Consider the following 19862-nt stretch of genomic DNA (forward strand, 5'->3'; position numbering starts at 1 on the left):
AAGTACTTGAGCAATGGAATAATTTTTTTTAAATGTTATTGCTCTTTACTTTGCCTAATGCTGATAAATTCAAGCAATTACAGCTAGTGAAAAGACATGGTATGTCAGAGTAGTTTGAGCCAAAAAGCATGTAAAACCCTGTTGATGCAAAGTTCATCTCCACATGTACAAGTCTGCCTTGTGACTTTGTCTTCCATCGCGTGAGCTGCCACTTGAAATCTGAAAATGTGACTCGATGTGTCGAAGGAAAGCAGCAGAGTGCAGAGTCGCATTGCCTGGGCCTTTTGCAAGGTCTCTTGGGTGCATGCCCAAGCCTGATTTTGACAAGTTCACGAGGGTTGAACACTTTGGGCATGGTACCAATGTCTGATTAATGGTCAGAGATTGCCATTAAAAATGGATTTTGATTTTTGTGTTTCTGTGGTAGAGAAGTCCACTGAAGGTTTTTGGTTTTGTGTGTATTTGGTTTTTTGGCTTGTTCCAAGTTTCTCAAGAATGAACTTTCAGTGACTTCAGAATTAATCAACAATGAGATCAACTTCCCCTAATGCTTCCCATTCCACCAGGATACCTTTGCACCTCTGTGGTGCAACACATCTTCAGTTATGCTCCAACTTGCAAGTGACTCTTGCAAGCAGCAAAAGCTAGAAGCCACTTCAGCACTGGAGCTCCATTGGCACTTTCTATTTGTTTCCTTTCTCCTAAATCCCTGAGAGCGCCTCCAATGTTGCCAGCAGTCAAACTAATCCCACGTGCTATTTGAGAGATTAGTATTTCTATGGAGTTTTGTCAACATTGTCATTAGTAAGACAGAGCGCTTAAGAGATATAGCTTTCAGTGTTACTGCAAGGTATAATTGCTAAATTCAGAGTCATGTGAAGAAAAAAATAGAGGCTGAATTTATCTCCTTTAAGAATACTGAGAATATGAGAGAGATGAAACAGATTCTTATTATTTTGTCATTTGGATGAATTGTTTGGCTGAATTTTGGCCTTAGTAAATTCAGTGAAAGTTTCGCTGCTGACTTACCAGAGATAGATTTTCACCAGTTTGGTCCTCCACTTATTGGGTAAATAGCTGCTGACAGTCATTGCAAAAATATTTTCCCTAATGCACAGTTTGTCATGGACTGAGGATTACTCAGTGTATTGCAGGAATGGACACTTATCCTGGACGGTGTTTTAACTGGATATAGATAGTCCCGGTTAGCCATTCTGTTCCTGGAATGGTTTTAGTTAAATTATTTTGGCAACAAACCCATTTTCTACATTGGTTGTGGGAGAATCAGACAGGTTTCTATCTGTGATGATTTATTTAGAGGAGATGGAATACTCCTGTTTGAGTCATCCCTTAAATCAGTGAGAACTACTACAATTCCTTCTTTTTGCAGTTTATAACTGGGTGCCCCTGAATGTGATCTTTCTGCTTTAATCCAATGCTTCCAAGTTTTGCAGTTGCACTGGAGTTGCAGAGGAACTTTGCAGTGACTGCATGCCAAATACCTGTTAAGATTTGGGAAGATGATTTAAAAAAAAAAAACAAAAACACGAGAGATTTAAAAGAAGGGGGAAATACTTAACTTTTAGGAAGAAGTGCACATTTCTTGAGAATCCTTTGAAAGTCCCAAACAGTGCTTCTAAAAGCAACAATTATACAGTAAAATGATTCATGAAACTTTTCACAGTTGTTCAGTGATGTGCTGAGTAATTCCACTCTCTTTTTTGTTTGTTTTTATAGGGTATTCCAGGACCACATGGTAATCCAGGTTTGCCAGGACTACCAGGTCCAAAGGTGAGTTAATTTATCTATGTTGCCATGTGAATACGTGAGCTTCTTAATGACTTTTTGGAAGTCATAGCACTGGTTCCTTTAATTGAAGCAATTGGCCTTCTTTGGTTTACAGATGGAGACTATTACTGTAAACAATTTTTAATTAAATATAATCAATCAAAATCAAAACAAAATGGCAGTTTATTCAGGGAATAAAAAACTATGTGCAGAATGGTGGCTTGGAAACTGTTACCCATGCAAGTAGTTTGTGCTTCCCAAAAGAGTTCATGTAAATTAGCTCAGCCTCTTCAATAAACTGGAATTTATGGAGAGTAAACATTTAATTGCTGTAATCTTTTTGTCTTGATGGAAAAGAACGAGGGGGGAAAAAAAAGACTGAGTCATTCTCTGTAAATTCCTCTTTTTTGTCAGTACCCAACCTTTCATATTTAAATACTTTGCTATTTCAAACATTATCACTTGATTAATATAGTAATTTTCTCTAGATGTGTGAATGTGATATTTAAAACCGAAGAAAAAATACAAGACCTGGAAGCTCAAATAAAAACCCTTCAAACCTGTGTAACATAAGGCCCTTTAAACAGTCTTGACAGATTTGTGCAATTGCAGAATGCCTTCAACTCATATTTAGTTTGAATGATTTGATAGATAAGTTAGGAAAAAAGAACAGCAACCATGATTTGTTTTAGTGCGATTCCTTGTGGCAGGAATCTGACCTGTCATGACAGGTGTTAGAAACTACTTGAGGACATAAAAAGAAATTAAATAAAGCTTTCAGTGTTGAACACTGTAAAACGAAGCAACTCTATTTGTTATGTTCTTTTGTTACTGTCTAGTTTTATAGGAACAGTTAGATTCATAGTTAATTGTCACAATATTTATGGTTGCTGTATAATAGAGTACATTGTTAGGAAAATAATTGTAACCAATTACTCCTAGGTTTTGTTTGATAATGGATTTTCCCACTCCACTGAGTTATAATCCTGATCAGTCATGTAGCCATCTCCATGAATTTAAAACCAGAAGGGATTGTGTGGATATGCACATATCTATACACACACACAGATATATAGGTATGTATACACACACATTTCACTAGGTGGTTAGCGCTCTTCCTAATCTGTTGGACTATAAATTACCCTTTCAGTACAAGTACCTTCTGAAACACTTTTATTTGAAAAGAAACTAACTGAGTGCTCACTAAGAATTGACTATGAAAATCCAGTTGACCTACACTGACTATGGAAGCTGAAATGAAACACTTCTGTTTGATCTTAACACATTACAGATGAGTTGCAATAATTTTCTGGCAGAAATTGTATTTCTTCATGCAGAATTGTATTTCACCTATGAGATGCATGCATTTTCTCTTCTATGTTGAAACATCCCTTAGGCAGTTGTTTGAAGCATGGAACAACATTAGCTAATATCCTTCTCAGTGTTTCTACTGATCCTTTCAGATAGAGAGCCAGATTCTACCCCGAACTTATGCTTAGCAGTTCTTACCAATAGCTAAGTGTCCTCAGCATTTAATTTCTGATAAACAGTTGATTGAGGGCGTTAAAGTCATTTAAAAGTACTTAAGAAGCTTGACTATGTTTCTGGCTCACAGGAAAAAGGGTTAGGTCAAGAAAATCAAGTTTGTGGATTTTGGCACTAACTACACTCTAATGTTACATAGATTAAATAATGAGCTGCTTTATTTATCCTCGCATCTTGACCTGGTCATGTGTTCATCCAAATTTGAAAATGATGCATAACAATGGCTGGTTTGCTTTTTAGATTAAAAGTAATGAGGAATTATGTCTATAGGGGAAAGGAAAGGCTGTGAGTTAAGTTGTCAGAAGGCTTGTGTTATTTTTTTTGTTGTTTGTTTTGGGGGAGCTGGCGTGTTTGTGTTGATTTTGTTGGTTTTTTGTGTGTGATTTTTCTTTTTGGTGGTGGTGGGTTTTTTCTTTTCTTTTCTTTTCTTTTTTTTTTTTTGATTTGTGTGTACGTGTCCAGCTCTTTGCTAGTTTATATTTCCACTCTTAGTTTAATAAGCTTTCCTGCACTGGAAAATAGAAGCAGAAGACTGATTGGATTTTTTCAAGGAATATTATAATCTACCTTCCAAAATGTAAGCCAGCTGCTGGAATATACTTAAAAAACTCTTACCATGCTGAAGAATTGTGTTCTATGTGACCTGACAAATTGACAGTAAAGATTCATTTTGCCTATATTTCTAGACTTTATTTTTAGCATTCACTAAGCTTAGTTTCTCCAGTGGCTTCACATATACAAATCTTAACTGTGGTGGGATAATTCTTGATCTGCAGTAATGTAAGCAAGAGGAGTATCAGACCCAGTAGCATTTCATGTGTATAAAATTTATATATAAAATTCAAATATGTAAATTTTTAACTATTTTACAGGTCTTAATTGGCAGACTGTCAGGAAGCTTCACACTGCTCGTTTTGTACATCCCTATGAGAGGAGTGTTGGGTAGCTAGAGATCTCCAGCCATGGGTGGCAGGTGTTGTTGTACCTTGTCCCCAGGATGGCCTAAACTGTTCCTTTCAAAGGAAACAAAAGGTCTCAGTGACTTCCCTGTAAAGCTTGACCAAGGAGCCCAAGCAGATGATACACATTCTGTGCCATTTAGAGGAGTAACTGAAGATACACCGGTATCTTTGGTGTGGTGTCTGTGGCGTTGGCAGAGGTGCCTGTAGCTGAGAGCTCTGCAGGGCCAGGTGCCAGGCCCTCCTGCGGGGCCTGGTGGCAGGGTCTGGCACCAAGGGTTTGGAATAGCAGAGATCAGTGGGGCAGAGTTCTTCCCTGCTCTGTGGCCTAGTTTTAGATGCAGGCAGTAATTTCTGCCCAGGAATGATGAACTGTATAATCAGCTAGGAAATAATTTGTAAATGAACAGAGGCTTTCAGGCATGGTGACAGCTCTGTCCTTCCAGGATGTCTCCACTGGGTAGAGTAGCGTGAGGAAGACCCAGACACGTTTAAATCAGCGCAATAATATAGAGTGGTTATCTTGCATTGTACTGGGGAATACGTGGCGTCCTGAAGTGGTGGGTCCTGAGGAAAGCATTTTAGTTGGGGTGACTACTGTAATCTTGCTTAGCAGGACTGCTTCTCATGTGCCTTTTTAAAGGGTTAGTGCAAAAGTATATTAATCTTATGGACAAGCTAATGGGAATACCTGTGAGAATAAAAGTGGTTGCTGAAAGCACGTGGTCCTTTAAAGCAGCCTTTAACTCGGAGAAGAACACTGACACAGTTAAGTAAAGAAAAGCATTTGAAGTAAATGAACAGCTTTAAACAGGCCTACTCTGGATTAAAATCCTTTAATCCTTTAGGATTTTAAAATATAGTTTCACAGAAATTGAAATAACAGCATGCTCTACTGGTATCCATTTACTGTTTGATAAATAAGGCTTTACAGGCAAAACAAATAACAGGTCATATATTCAGTTATAATTGTGAATACAGACACACTGACATCTATATTGCTAGACAAGTTACAAATAAAAGCTTTTTAATAAATGTTGTTGTGACATAAAATTTCAAAAATATGAATCTCCTTTCAGTGCGAATTACCATAATTTGTCATCATTCTTTTCAGATTTTTTTCCAAAACTTTTTCAGTAATAGTAAATACAGTTTATATATACATTCCCACTTCTCTTGCTGTAACAGTGAAAACGTTTGTTTCCACATACATAATTTAAAACTCTGTTCCCGGGTGATATTAATGAGCTTAATTTCTCTGCGATAGGGCCCTAAAGGAGACCCAGGATTCTCCCCAGGACCTGCAAAACGTGGGGAAAAGGTAACACCTTCTTAATTACCAAAAAAAAAAAAAAAGTTTTATCTGTTGCATTCTTCTGTGGAAGTCTTGAGTATAAATATTTAGAATGATTCCTCATGGAAATGTTATGTTTGAAAGCTTGTGGCTTATTCATTTTTAGATTACGAATCATCTGATTACATATGAAACTTTAAAACCAATGATAATACTAAAAATCTAATGGCATATTTACATTTCAATGTGTTAGACTAGTTCTTAGAGTGACCTGTATTTGTGAAAAACTTTATTAGGAGCATTTGCTGTTAGTTCAGTTGCGGAGTATTTGTGCTAAGTATAAAACAGGTAGGAGTCCAGGACTTATACTATCTATAATGAAATAAGCATTAACAAATAACTGTTGTTTACTAGCTGCTGATGTGAATGTAAAATAATATTTCTTTGTTAATGTGTAAATTTTGTCGAATCCTAACATTCACAAATACATATTTTCAATGTTAAAGAAATGCTGAGCAAAATTCAGAAAAGTTTCTATTGATGCACTGATAAGAAATTTAACTGCTGCTTTTGTAGAAATAGCAACATTATTTTAAGCTAACGAGCTTGTACTTTTGACAATCTAACCAGTGTTAAGAGCTATATAAGGCCACTTGAAACTCAAAGTTTATTCTTTGCCAGGAGCCCAACCTATCACAGATATATTGTTGAACAGTTTAAAGCTCACCCATGTATAAGTATTAGCTACACCTAGTTGTATGTAAAATGCCTCCATAATCCAAAAATATCAGATGGATAGGCATTTTTCTAGTTCTCTTTCTTTTGGGTTCTCGACTGTTCACCCAAGTCAAATTTCGTCAGCCTAAGTACCAGCTGGTAGCATCTGGGAAAGTGTAGCCTATTCTATTTTATTCCTTTAAGCAAAAAAATCTGTGCCTAGTAAAATATTTACTTCTTCATACCAAATGTCCAAGAGTGCAAAGATATGAAGTCCTACATATTGATAGCCCTAGATCATGTTCCAGTGAAACAGTGATTCTGGATATTCTTCTTGTACAGGGTGATCCAGGCCCAATAGGCTTTCAAGGCCCACCTGGGATCAAAGGCCAGAAGGTAAGTTCCTGTTTCCTTTTTCACACAGGCTTCCCTGCCTCAAATGCACGGCCATCAGAAGTATATCTTGTGGTTAAGGGAACAGAAAGTGAACGAGCTTTATGCCTGCTGTTGGTACTGTTAAATGTATGAGGTTCCAGGGCTGTCAGCGCAAAACTTTCTGTAAAAAGTAAACAAACAGATTATGGCAGGCATGGCATGCCCCTTCTTGAACAGAACGGGAGTGTGGGTGTACCTGCAAGATACAGCCATTTAAAAATTGATTGTGTTCAATTTTCAGTAAGTCTCTTAATTTTGTTTATTGTGTACTTCATAGTTTAGAAAAAGTTCTTTGGGATCTTGTGCTCTTTCATTGAGTAGTAATTCTGGTGCTCAGTGTTTCAGTGCTGCATTATTTACTACATCTCCAAATGTGTGCCAGAACTGCTAAAAATAGAAGCCAGGTGAAATAAGTTCCGATTTTGGGTGCTATATAATGGCGATGTTTTTTGGTATGAGAAACGTCAGGTGCTACACACTGCATTTAAGAAATACATCAAAACTATGGCAGGCCCACATATACAAGAAAGCACAAGACAAACAAGGAGATTTGGGGAGGGAAACTGAAGGATGTTAATAGAGGGAATGAAACAACATGAAGAAAATGAGCAGAGTGGAGTGAGGGAGTGGGTATAGCTTATGTGGAAAGATTATCTGACATGTCCAGTAGGCTGCTCTGGATTGTCAGTATTGTTAATAAAATGGCACAGTAGAAAAAATCATCAAGAAGGTTGGAGGGAAAGTAGTGTTAAATGCTGTCTTTTAAGAAGACAATTTTGTTTTGCAATTGTAATAAAAAAGATGGAGAAGAGATACCACAGTAAAATTTTGCAGTAGTAGCACTAAAAGCAGTTGTAAAGTGTTCCTCAAAAGAATGGAATGAACTGTTAGAAATACAGGCCCTGGAATTCGTGGTCTTCCTTTGACATATGAAGAAGGAATAATGATTGAAGGCTTGCCTGTTATTGACTTAAAGAAAAAATGGTATTGCAACAAAACTCATTCAGTGTTACATTTTAAAACATCTTCATTCTATGTTGGCTTGATCTTAGTGTAAGACAATTTTTTAAACTATATGTAAATAATCGTTCATTTCTAGAATTCACCAAAACAGTAAAAATGTGACCAGAAAAGGAAACTATCATTGATTAGCATCATGAGTAGCGTGAGTGTGGAAACTTGTGTTTGCCAAACACATGTGGTCCACAGTTCTGTGAACTGAGAAAATGTATAGCTGTAACAAGAATTTGCAACGCAACCCTTCTGTTGGGAGCTAACCTACATGTTGATAGCTTTTGTTACTCACTGAACTTGGGCCACCTTGAGATTCCCCACGTATTGTGCTTTCTCATTTCATCAGGTTTATGCTTTTACTTAGAAAACAAAGTAGTTTTTGTTTTAAAGGTTTTTAGATGGGAAGCAGCTGTCACTTGTTCTGGATTATAAGACTGACGTTTGGGGGCGAGGAAATGAAAATCTCATGGCCATCATGCTTTCTTCCTGCCACAAGAATTCACTCCTTATCTGAGGCTTAGAGACTCAGTGGAGAATTGTGATCACTTGATCACTGGAAACTTTACTCTCTATTTCCATGTTGTACACATCAGACACTAATTAGAACCACTTTTAAGTTAACTTCTGCCTGACCTACATTGCAAGAACACCAGATTTTGAACACACTACACCTGTAAATATTAAAAAGCATTTCATGCTTGCTTTTTTTAATGACAAGCTCACAATTCATTGTTTTAAATAATTGATCATTATCACTTTTCAATATATATAAATTGGTAAATGCGCTGTCAGACTAGTCCTTTTGCTGTTAGCTTATTGTGATCTTGGAAATTATTTTCGAAGGAATGTAAGCACAAATAGCTGTGAAATAAACCAGATACAAGAATAAACTGCAGGAAAAAAAAACAAAAACAAGTACTTCAGTTTTTGTTTTGTAGCCCAGTACTACCGGGTAATTGCCATAGTACAGAATAAATAACATATTTCTGATATTCTTTTTATTCCACTTAAAAAGGAAGATAAGAAAATCTTATATATGAATTAATGGTGTCACAAATTCTCTTTGATATTTGGCAGATGGCTTGTGTTAATTCAACAGTTTCTAAACCATGAGATATTTGATAGCAAATAAGCCTGAAGTTCTTACAGATATTCTTTTAATAGTGTAATACAAATCTATACTAGTTTCATGGCAGTTACATTTTTTTGTTGATTTTTGTCATTGTTTTCTTGAACGACTTATAAGTCTGAAGTTTTTCTTCAGCAAATTCAACATCAATTCTGCATTAACCATAATGGTGGTTGGTGGCTTTGGAGAGCTGAGGTTTGGGTACACCGCAATGCCTGCTGCCCTCCGCTGGGCATTAGCACACCTGCCACAGTAGCTGTGGCTGAAATTGTGTTCAAGTTTTCTCATCAGAATTTCCCTGCTTTTGGACTTTGTCTCTTGTTACTCAGTGCTTATACAAAAACGTGTTTTGGAAATGTGAGGTCAACATCCATATTATTTTATTTATTTATTTATTTATTTTGATCTGAATGACTTCTGAGAAGCCATATGATTTTTTTTTTTCTCCTGAATATCTGAATTTAGTAAATCATATTAGGAAAGGTTCTTGGAAAGATTCTTTTTACAAAGAAAAGAAAAAAGAAATTCTCAGTGCAGTACAACAGCACAACTACTGTTTTGTATTATAACTATAAAATGATGTGTCTCTTTTTATAAAGCTGAATACAGCTGAATAAAGGGGTTAGTTGTTTTTTTTTTTTTGTGAGATAGTAAAACAAAAGTATGTTGTTAATCAGGACTGTGGAAACAGATTATTTTGATGGACCTTTTTCATTACACACCGTGTGCTGGAGTATGTATCCTTGTGGCTACATATAAAATATGACATATTTCTTTTGCCTGTAACACACACTATAAAAAGCCGAGCTTTGCTCAATTCATGGTAGTTTTTTTTTTGCCCTGGATAGTGTTCCAAATTTGTTCTAGTGTAAGAATAGAAAATTGCATGTTTATGAAGTGTTTAAAGGCTGTATTTTCAGGCATCTTTTGAAACAGAGAAATGATGGCTGGAAATTGAGAATTAGGTTGAGGAGAATGCTGTTTCTAGAGCAGTTGCACAAATCTTTTATCTGGAGCTATCTTTGACAGTGCCACTTTAAAATCAGCACTTACAAAACTTTCATTATAGCAGTGCAGAGACTTCACCAGGGTAGAAGCCCCCTTGTTCTTTCCTCCTCCCAAAAAGGGCCTACTTGACCTCTACAGACAGACGAGTAGTTGCCTCTGACAGGGTACTGGGGAATAGATTGGTCAGAAAGGACGATGCTCGTGTATACAGAATTCATTCAGCCTGGGTCCTGCTGCACTGGCCATATGGTAGACAGACACTTAAACTCTCTGTGAAGGCTTCTCTGATTGCCATTAGCTGGTGGTAAGGATCATTCTGTAACGTAGAACGAAATATTCTTGCAGCTTGCGGTGTTCTAGTTATGTGCTTGAAGTCTGTGTTGCTGTAATTCAAAGCTTCAAACCTTTCACTTCTACGTTGATCTTTTAAATCAAAGTGTTGATCTGCGTTAGGATTTGGGAGGTATTTCATTTTCCGAACCAATGCATGTGAACTTGTATTCCTTTTGTTCATTTTAATCTTAGCTCAGAGCAAACTGGGACTTGTTTTTGTGGGTATGCTTAAGAATATGAACCTGGACTAATGAACAATCCAGAATTTTTAAATACTTGCTTTAGTGTTGTTTAGCTTTATTCCCAACCAGCATCGAGTTGAAAATAAATTAGGACTGTGTTAAGTCTGAATAAGAGAACAGACACACTGCTCTAAAATTGAAGTTCATAATAGCAGTTTTCCTGTGGCAGAAGTAAGATGGTGTTATGTAGAAACATACATGTGGCAATTAGGCCTACTTCATCTCACAGTTCCTTGTGTGCCGCCTTTTGAGATTGTCCATGCAGCTGTCACTCAGATAAACTGACCCACTTTAAATTGTGACAAACTTCTCTTTTAGTCTTTGCATGTATAACAGCACTTGCTTTCCTTTTTCCCTTGCACAGAAGTAATAAACTACTGAGAGATTTCTTCTAGCAACGCTTATTTTAGTTGATCATTTAATCATAGAGAGAGTGTAAACTTCTAAAATGGGCAAAACTCGTGAAATACAGAGAGGACTGGAACCGTAACAAATGTAGTGGCTTTTGAAGCACAGTTTGAAATCTAAAGATATGTTACTGGGTTATGCAGGCATCTTTAATTCTGCTTTAGCAATTTAATCATTTTTTTTCTTTAAGCATGCATTAATATAGTAAATTAGAATATTTTGCATTAACTGGTTTATCCAAGATCGGATTAATTGTTTTGCTCTGTATATCTCTTACAGGTTTTTTTTTTTTTTCCCACAACAGCAAGGCAGAGCTGTTTTCTTAGATACAAGATAACATGTATAGGTTTGTTAGACTTATGTTATGGGAGAGGATTGAAAACAGAATAGATTATAATTTTGCAAAATGGCAATGTCCTGTGTGTGATTAGCAAAATGAAAGGACACACCTGCTGCGTTGGGTTTTGAGAAAATGAGGCCTTTGGGCTGCTTAATGAGTACATCTCTTTTGGACCAAGATTCCTCAAGCAATCCTATAATAGTAAAACTGCCTAGCAGATGTCATTATCTTCCGTTACCTAAAATTATCACCAAGTAAAGTTATTCTGTCCTTTAATTTTGTATATGATAATTAATTCCATGCAGCAGTACTCTTTTTGTCCTGCAGAAACTTAGCCAAAATGGGGGGATACCTAGCTTACTGAAATTGTTTCAGGATTCCTTATTACAACGGGTCTGTCATGTTACCCCCAATCTCTATTAATAAGCAACACCATACCCCAAGGCAGCCAGATGTTCCACATCAGCCAAGGCACTCCTGCTCCTCAGTCAATGTGTTTGAAGCCAATTTTGTGATAGATTTCTGTGTGGAATGAGGATTGTTTTGGTCTTATCCCAAAGCTGCAGCTTGAAAGAAGCTTGTGTATTCCCGGTACCTCTGCAAGGGATGTGGAGACCAGACGTTTGGCCTCTGCATCAATCGTGCAACTGTTACAGTCTCTCTTTTTGGTCAGCTTGTTTGGATATTTTTGGGACAGTGTAAAGACATCCAAGAAGGTTTCCTTTTCAAGTGTACTGAGGCTGATAGCAGGTTCCAGGTGTATTTTTAATTCTTTTTTTTTTTTAATCTTTAATACCTAAAATATGGTTGAAATTGTTGAAGTACAGAGTAAAGTTGGATGGTTTCATGATTCCAGCACCACAGGAAAGATTTCTGAGATGAGGAACAGGCTATTCTCTCCACTGATATGAACTCCATAGTATAATAAGGGCTAGAATTTGTTATAAGTTAATTTTTAAAAAGTATTGTGTCCTGAAAGGTCTGTCTTCCTTAAGGTGTCCTAGAACAGTCTGGGTTGACTCCATATAGCTGTCCACCTTTCTGCTGTGTGCAGAGAGGACATTATGACAAGGACTTGGAGCAGAGTAATAAACTGGACCAAATCCAGTTCTGCAGTTTCAGCAATCACAGGGGAAGGCATCCTATATACTCCTTTGTTTAAAAAAAGCACAAGTCTGGAACTGTCTTTAAGCATGCTGATATCCCGAAATTATCTACACTGCCGTGAAGATTTTTTACTCCTTTTCTCGAGGTTGGCTTCCATGAGAGCTTCTAAATGTAAACCACGTTAATGCTGCAGGCAAAAATGTTTGGATATTTTTTTCTTCATAAAGGGAGATTGGAGTGAGAAGAGAGAGTCTCTTTTGTGCTTAATTACATTTATTACGTGCCTGTTTCTCTACCTGCAGGGTCATAAGGGTTACCTAGGACTGCCAGGGCCACGGGGTGAGCAGGTAAGTGATGAAAACACAGTAGACTCTACTCTTTGGATGAGAACTTGAGAATGGAAGAATGCATAATCCAATATAAGACTTCAGTGCAATCAATCAGTGTAAATTACTGACTGCTTAAGGAAATACTTGATAGTTCTTGACCAAGAATCAGATTACGTAGAGATCAGTGTGGTGAAAAAATGATCTAGATGAAGCAGAAAAGACTAGTTTGTTTTTCTTCAACTACCGCGCTGGCTTGGCAGAGGCTGGTGTAAAATCCTTGTTAGAGGCACCGTTCAGGTGCTCTCAAAACCTGTTATGTAATGCTTCTAATGCCTTTTTTTTCTTTAGTCTCTTAACATGTGGAAAGTGAAGTGGTTATACAGTGCGTTTTTCGCACTTCCATGTCGGTTCAAGAAGCAACCTCTTGGAGATATCCAACTGATGAATGCATCATGTTAGCATTAACAAGGCACCTAACAACAGGATAGGTGGAAACATGAGTGCCCTTTTGGACAATGCTGAAAGGGAAATGGTGATGATAATAGATGATAGACAGCAGAAGGGAGATGATAACTCATGAACATCATCCATAATTTAAGTTATGTTTAGCCATCTTTAGCCATCTTTGCTGAATGAGTGGCGATTTTTATTAGGCGCAAAGGTATTTTTCTGTGATGACTGTGAGTTAACAGTGAGATTAACAGAACTGCTGTAAATAGTTTCCTTTATTATTGTTTAGAAAGTACTCTGAGTTCTCTTTTAAGAGAGCACTTTGGAGGACGGTGTTTTAATTTGCAAGTAGTTCTTACTGCTGGTATTTTCAGACCTGTTTGGAGAAGGTGATGAGTTACACCAGTTACTAGTCATCTGTAGCACCTATCCATGTCTGTAGTTTTTAGAAGCTTATACAGCAAAGACAGACATTCCTCTGCATATGTCAATTGCTGAATTCCTTGCACAGCTAGTAACCAAAGCAGAATTTTAAAAGATAAGTTGTAAATACAGTGATTCTACTGCTTTTTGAGCTTTTTTCATGCATGCTTTTTTTTTTTTTTGAGTTCCATTTGAGCCGAAGTAGGAGAGCACAGATCCCATTTCCACAGCATAACATCTGTCAGAAGATGAATCACTGGCAGTTGAAATTAAGTGACAGAATTGCCTCAGTGGCAGCTCACTGAAACAAAATATACAGCAACCCCTTTTTGCCTCTGCACTTTTGAGTTGTCCTTCCTATGGCTGCTGTTTGACCATAAATCAGCTGTGAATGGCTCAGAGAGCAAGTCCTGATCTATTGCTATAGTAACACTGACATATGACAGTGAGTGGAAGGGTCAGTCTGGGAGACAGTGAAGTTTATGGACTTGGCTTTTATAAAATAAAGTGAACTGAACAGAGGTAGGTGGAGCTTCCCGTGTCTTGGTGATGGCACCATAGCATATGGCACCATTTCAGAAAAGCACCGTTTTCTGAAAACAGTAGGGTGTGCAGATTTTTAGTAGTAAAACAGCAACATGATTGACTTTTAGATTTGATTACGAGGAAGAAGGTGGAGAGAAGCTCAATGCGTTCATGACTAATACAGCGCTATATTGACCTGATTCTGGAGAACACAAAGAAGTTTGACTTTGTTTGAAGGACAGAAGAATTCTAATTTAATGAAACATTTAACGTATTTGTTCAAATATAGCTAAGACCAGTGCCGTTACTTTGCTATAAGGATCTGTCTCCCGAGTCCTCCTCAACTACTTTCATAAGTTGTTTGTGTGTTTTTATTATGGAAGTAGTACACTTTTGTATTTCACGAAGTCTTACACTACTCTTGTAATACCTTTTTAAGCATATGCAACTGATGGAATTACTTATATATGACAAGTAAGTTTTGGGTAGTTGCTGTGTAACTTTTTCAAAAAGCGATTTTTCAGTGAGCTTAAGCTGTTTCATATGACTAAGTGTTAAAAGAAAAATGATAAAACAATTGAACTATAAACGTGACATTAAGCTTGTTTGCTGTTTCTGTATTTTCTTTCCTTTTTTCTCTTTTCCTTCCATTTAGGGAATTCCAGGACTGGCTGGCAGTACTGGGACAGTGGGTTACCCTGGCAGGCAGGTGCAGTAACTGTTACTAATGTCTTGGTAGTTTTTTTTTCCCGTGTTTGTTCTTTTCAAGAGTATCATATGTAACTCTTCTGGAACTAAGAGTATAAATGTATTGATCTATATCCTATAATCTATTCTTGAAACAAATCTCTTTCACAGGTAATGCCTTTAGGTAATGTTGAATCTTGTGGCCTTCTAAACTTGGATGGCCTCAATGCATAATGCTGTACCTTTCTGGTGCGCAAAAATCACTGTAGGATTGAATGTCTAAGCACTGTATGTTCCTGCATAAACCTCTTGTAGATCTGTGTTTTTAAACTGAATTTCAAGTTTAGAAGCAATAGGAAAATGCTTATTGTAGTATAGTTCCTCATGATTTGCCCCAGTGTATTTGCTTCACTGCTGAAACTATTTCTTCAGCCTTTTAGAGAAACAGAAAGAGTTTTTTCCACTCAGATAATTGAGAAGGAGAACCAACAAAACCAGAAACCAGCTTTCTATAAACACAAGCACTTATATGAAAAAATAAACCAGTATTTATATAAGCTAACAGATACCTCGGTCCAGTAACACGAATAAGATGTAAAATAGAAATATTCATTGTTTTCCCTATATAAAGATATGTGAGCCAAATTCAACTATTGACTTTGTGTTTTTATGTCTGCTTGAAGAGTGATTTTGCCCAATACTTTAGCATTTTATTGGGTTAGGTTTGTAATGGTTATATATTTAAAAATTCCATTACAATATTTTATATAGTAATGGATGGTAATGTGTTTGTGTTGAATCATATAAAATGTTTAGAGCATTTGGACTACATATACTATTCAGGCATTAGCTTGAAAATAAATGGAACTGTGTCCAAATATAAAAGCTTATGAAAAGCTCTGTGAAATTATGTCACCGTCATACGAGATCACTGAGTCTGGAAAAAATTTCCTCTGAGAAGAAATAATTTTAATGTAGAGGAAGTTTTGGTCATTGTCTAAGATTCAGCCATGAACTAATGGAGACCTTTCTGAGAATGGTTCTAGGGCACTGCTTGATGGCAGACACCCTCTTCAACTTTAATCACTTTGAAGAACGTATTACCAGCTTGCAGTTAACAAATACTATAAACAAGTATGCTCTGTTTGAAAGAACTGGAATTTAAAATTAAGTACAACTCATGTCTTTTTTAATAGGGCTTAGCTGGACCAGAAGGTAACCCAGGTCCTAAAGGTGCAAGAGTAAGTAAAGATTTTAAGCATTTTGGCATGCATGCCTATTTTCACATATAAAGTACCTAAGAAAGGGTATGGGGAGTTTCATGTATCTCTGCCAGTTGTATGCCCAGTGAACCACTATGTCTTTACAGAACCTGAAACTGAGATCCTAGTACATATTCAAAATAAAAAGATAACTTTTTTTTTTTGGCCATGGTGAGAGGCATAGAACAGTCTCATATCGATGCCCTTCCTCTCACTTGGAATGCATATGGGCAAGAAAAGTAAAGCAGTAATGAATGTGGGAGTGTGAGATCTGGGAGTGTAAAGGAGTGGACATTTCCTGCCTGAAGCATTATTTCCATAACAGAAACTGCCAAGAAGGGGAGATGTATCTGCCATTTACAATCTGCAACAGCTACAGAAGTTGATAAAGGGAAACAGTCTTGTCACATAAAAAACATAGAAGTGGTTGTCTTCTAGATTTTAGAATGGTTCGGTTCTAGTCACACGCAACGCAGGGACTGAAGGCTCAAACTTTAACATTCTGTTGATTCAGGGTTTGCTCCTGATTGCTTTTGGAGGTAAAATAAGTAGTTTTTTTTCCATGTTTTGCCTGTTTGTTTGTTTTTAAATAGGCACATATGCATGTATACATGCGTCTGTGTGTAAAAATTTTTTAAGCCTGACTCTCACCATCAGGCAGTACACATCGGTTTCCAGAAATTTTGATATCGCAGGTTGCATATAAAGGGTTTCAAGGGTCTTTTGCAAGCTGTTTTCAGATCCTCAGCTCCACAGGGCTCACATTGTAGAGTTTGCTGAGCAGTTCGCTGTGTTCTCAAGCATCTATTGAAATAATCTTATTGTGTTACTAGATTTGTTCTTGCCCCATTTTTAAAATGTAATTACTAAAAGCCTTTACCTGTAATATCTTCTTAAACTAAGTCTGTTTTTTTGGCATGGGGATGTCTTTGATGTCAGTTTTCATTACAGTGATGGGAAAAATGCGTTTGTTGGGATCAAGTGCCAACACATACTGCACCCTCAGGGATTGTATCTCTTCTACATTTCTTCACTTTATTTTTGCGCAAATTCTGACTGCATTTTGTCTCATTCTCCTCTCACCAACAAGGTATTAAGTGATCCCAGTTACTTCCTGAAAAGTTAGTACTTGTCTGTTGACATAAAGCTAAAAATGGCCAATGTTTAGAGGTATGAGTAATTTTGGAGAAAAATATCTGTCAGGTCTTAAGACTAAATCCTTTATATGACTTCTACAAGCAAATTGCAATAAAAATGATGAGGTAGCCTGTTGAGTTATACAACTGTGAGGTACCATGGAGGTATGTAGCTACATGTTGTACAGTATCTTTAAAGACTTAAGTTTAGAGCATCCCTGAAATAAAACTATAGTCTGCTTCTCAGCTGTTTAAGAAATCATTGAAAAAAATAAAGTACCTTCCTTATCGTGGAAGAAATGAGTTTCTTTTAGAGAAATAGTTTTTTTCAGAGAAGTAGAAAAGCCAGGGATTTTTTTTTTTGTAACTAACAATAACTTTGTTCCAATCTCTTTGAATCTGTTAATGCAGAATCCATTATAATTTTTTGTGAATTGTACTGTCACTTCAACAGCATGTTTCAATGTCCATGAAATTAATTATACAAGATCTATTTTTGACTTTCTGAGAGGATAGTGGGAGAAAAATACATGGTGACTGCAATTCAAGAAGAACATTCTGCTTATGACAAGATAAACTCTTGGGGACACTTGTACATAACAAGGGTCAGACAAAGTTATTAGAGATAAGGAACATCTTTTCTGATGCATTTTGTGAATAAGGTTAGTATCAGCAGCTTTTTCAGATTTCATTTATTCAAATAAAGTCTCTGCCAGACTGACTTACTGAAACACTCACCTCATAGTTCTTTGTTAATTTATTCAGTATCTGTATAATAGGGAATTGTTTTTGCTGTTAGCTGGAGAATAAATCCTCATCACATTTAAGTCAGTTAAATTTCACTGGTAATTTAAAATGAGCCTGGATTTAATCCCTGGATCTTGAACCCACAGCTAGAAAATACTAACGGGCAAGCAGTGATGGTAGGAAGCAGCCTTGTAAGCATTGAATTGTTCTTGTGTTTCCAGGGTTTCATTGGACCTCCAGGTGTAGCAGGACAAACAGGACCTGAAGGAGAAAGGGTAGGTTAATGAAACATCAACGAAACATTAATGTTTGGGTGGTAATATATGTTAGAATGGGAAAAACTGCACGTAACCGTTCATTTGAGTCTTGGTCTAAAAACAAAACTGATGTGGAGGAAATTACATGAATAGGTCACATCAAAATTGTCTAATTGATTAAATTAAATGGTATGAAAGGATTAGAGCCACATAGATCTATAACGAGTGTTTTTTGTTGAAGCAATTTCAATCAATAAGTAATATTTGTCAGTTGCCACATGACGTTTGCAATAAAAATCGTCATGGAAATCTTAATCTCTGTCACTGTGCTCTAATTCTTTCTTCTCTTGAGTACAAAGGATGCCTGGCCATGTACTTTAATGGAGGCACAATGTGGCCTTTCTTCATGGTTCTGCTGATATGGATAAAGTAAACACAAGCACAGTTTGTGTTTCTGCCCCCCTGTTACAGGACATTTTCTCGCTGTTTCTTCACTCAACATATTTTTTTATTTTTAATGGTGGTACTTCTCAGGCTGTCTTTTCTAATCAAAGGAAGGTTTAATTACTTGACTTTAAGATGATGAAGAAAAGAAAACCTAGTTATGATGGGTTGTTTCTTTCTCAGGGCATTCCAGGCTTCCGTGGAAAAAGAGGTCCTAAAGGGAGACAGGTAAAGCTGCTAACATTTGTTACAATTTCTAATGCCAATGTAAACGTACCTGTAATTTACTCTGCAACTTTAATCAGCTGAAAAATGTTAACATTGCTTTCTTCACGTATGTCTATTGTTTCCAGTTAGTACTTTGCAGTATTGCAAATTCCTTGCAGGGTATAACTAGTAGATATTTTGAAGTGAAGAATGCTCAGCGTGATGAGCCTTGTGGCTGGGTACTGATATCAGCTGCCAGAGGGCTAAAAAATGACAAACACATAAATATATTCAATAAAATTAGTGTTAGCTCAAGGTACAGATATGATGCAAGTTTTATGAGGTCTGATTTTGGTGCCGGTTTGAATGCAAATCAGCTGCTTCTAATGTATGATATTTTTGGATGATGGTAAATTAAAGCTGTCTTCTACTTAAAATATATTTCTACAGCTGAGAATAAACACAAATCTGCCAAGTATACATTATCAAGGTTTACATATTTCCTGTGGTATATCCTTAATGCCAAGTCTTTTGTTTTCTGCTGCAACCTTATTATTTTAGGTCTTTGAAACTATCCAGGAGTTTCCAATTTTAACTCTCCTGTGGTCTGTGATTGGAAACTGAGATACCATTCTGCAGTCGTGCACTCAAGTTGTGCTTCAGATGACTTTCATCTACCATGTTGAACAAGCATGCACGGCAGTAGTAGTGCGATTACTATCGTTTAGCCCCTGATGTACAGTATGAAAATTGTGGAGGATTCTGTTAATTAAGTTTTGTTTTCTGTGTGCTCTAATACCAGCCAAAAAAGGTCGCTAGGCTTCAGTAGAGTTCCTTCTACTGTAAAGAAAGTCATGCAGAGGAAAGTGTCATTAAGTTGATACACTGCTCTATCTGAAGCTGCCATCGAATTGGTAAGGTATAAAATCAAAGTAAGATTTTGGGTTTTAATTATTCAGCTAGCAGGACTGGGTGCTTCTGTGCTTATTGACAGTATTGTAGTTTGCTTGTAATTTGACTCAAACACTGCTTTGTACAGCTGAGTGCTGGGCAAGAGCTGTCTGTGCTGTCAGTGC

General features: G+C 36.8%; 1 protein-coding gene across 3 annotated transcripts in view; it reads left to right on the forward strand.

The window, feature by feature from the left end:
• COL24A1 (collagen type XXIV alpha 1 chain) overlaps positions 1-19862 on the forward strand; it is a 134972-nt gene that overhangs the window by 21840 nt on the left and 93270 nt on the right. For all 3 annotated transcript variants that reach the window (XM_048059107.2, XM_048059108.2, XM_013177986.3), the window contains exons 5-12: positions 1738-1791; positions 5560-5613; positions 6646-6699; positions 12622-12666; positions 14702-14755; positions 15930-15974; positions 18100-18153; positions 18763-18807. In XM_048059107.2, coding sequence (XP_047915064.2) covers positions 1738-1791; positions 5560-5613; positions 6646-6699; positions 12622-12666; positions 14702-14755; positions 15930-15974; positions 18100-18153; positions 18763-18807 — 405 coding nt within the window. The remainder of the gene's footprint in view (positions 1-1737; positions 1792-5559; positions 5614-6645; positions 6700-12621; positions 12667-14701; positions 14756-15929; positions 15975-18099; positions 18154-18762; positions 18808-19862) is intronic.

The sequence above is a fragment of the Anser cygnoides genome, chromosome 8, assembly GCF_040182565.1.
Source record: "Anser cygnoides isolate HZ-2024a breed goose chromosome 8, Taihu_goose_T2T_genome, whole genome shotgun sequence".
NCBI classification, from domain to species: Eukaryota; Metazoa; Chordata; class Aves; order Anseriformes; family Anatidae; genus Anser; species Anser cygnoides.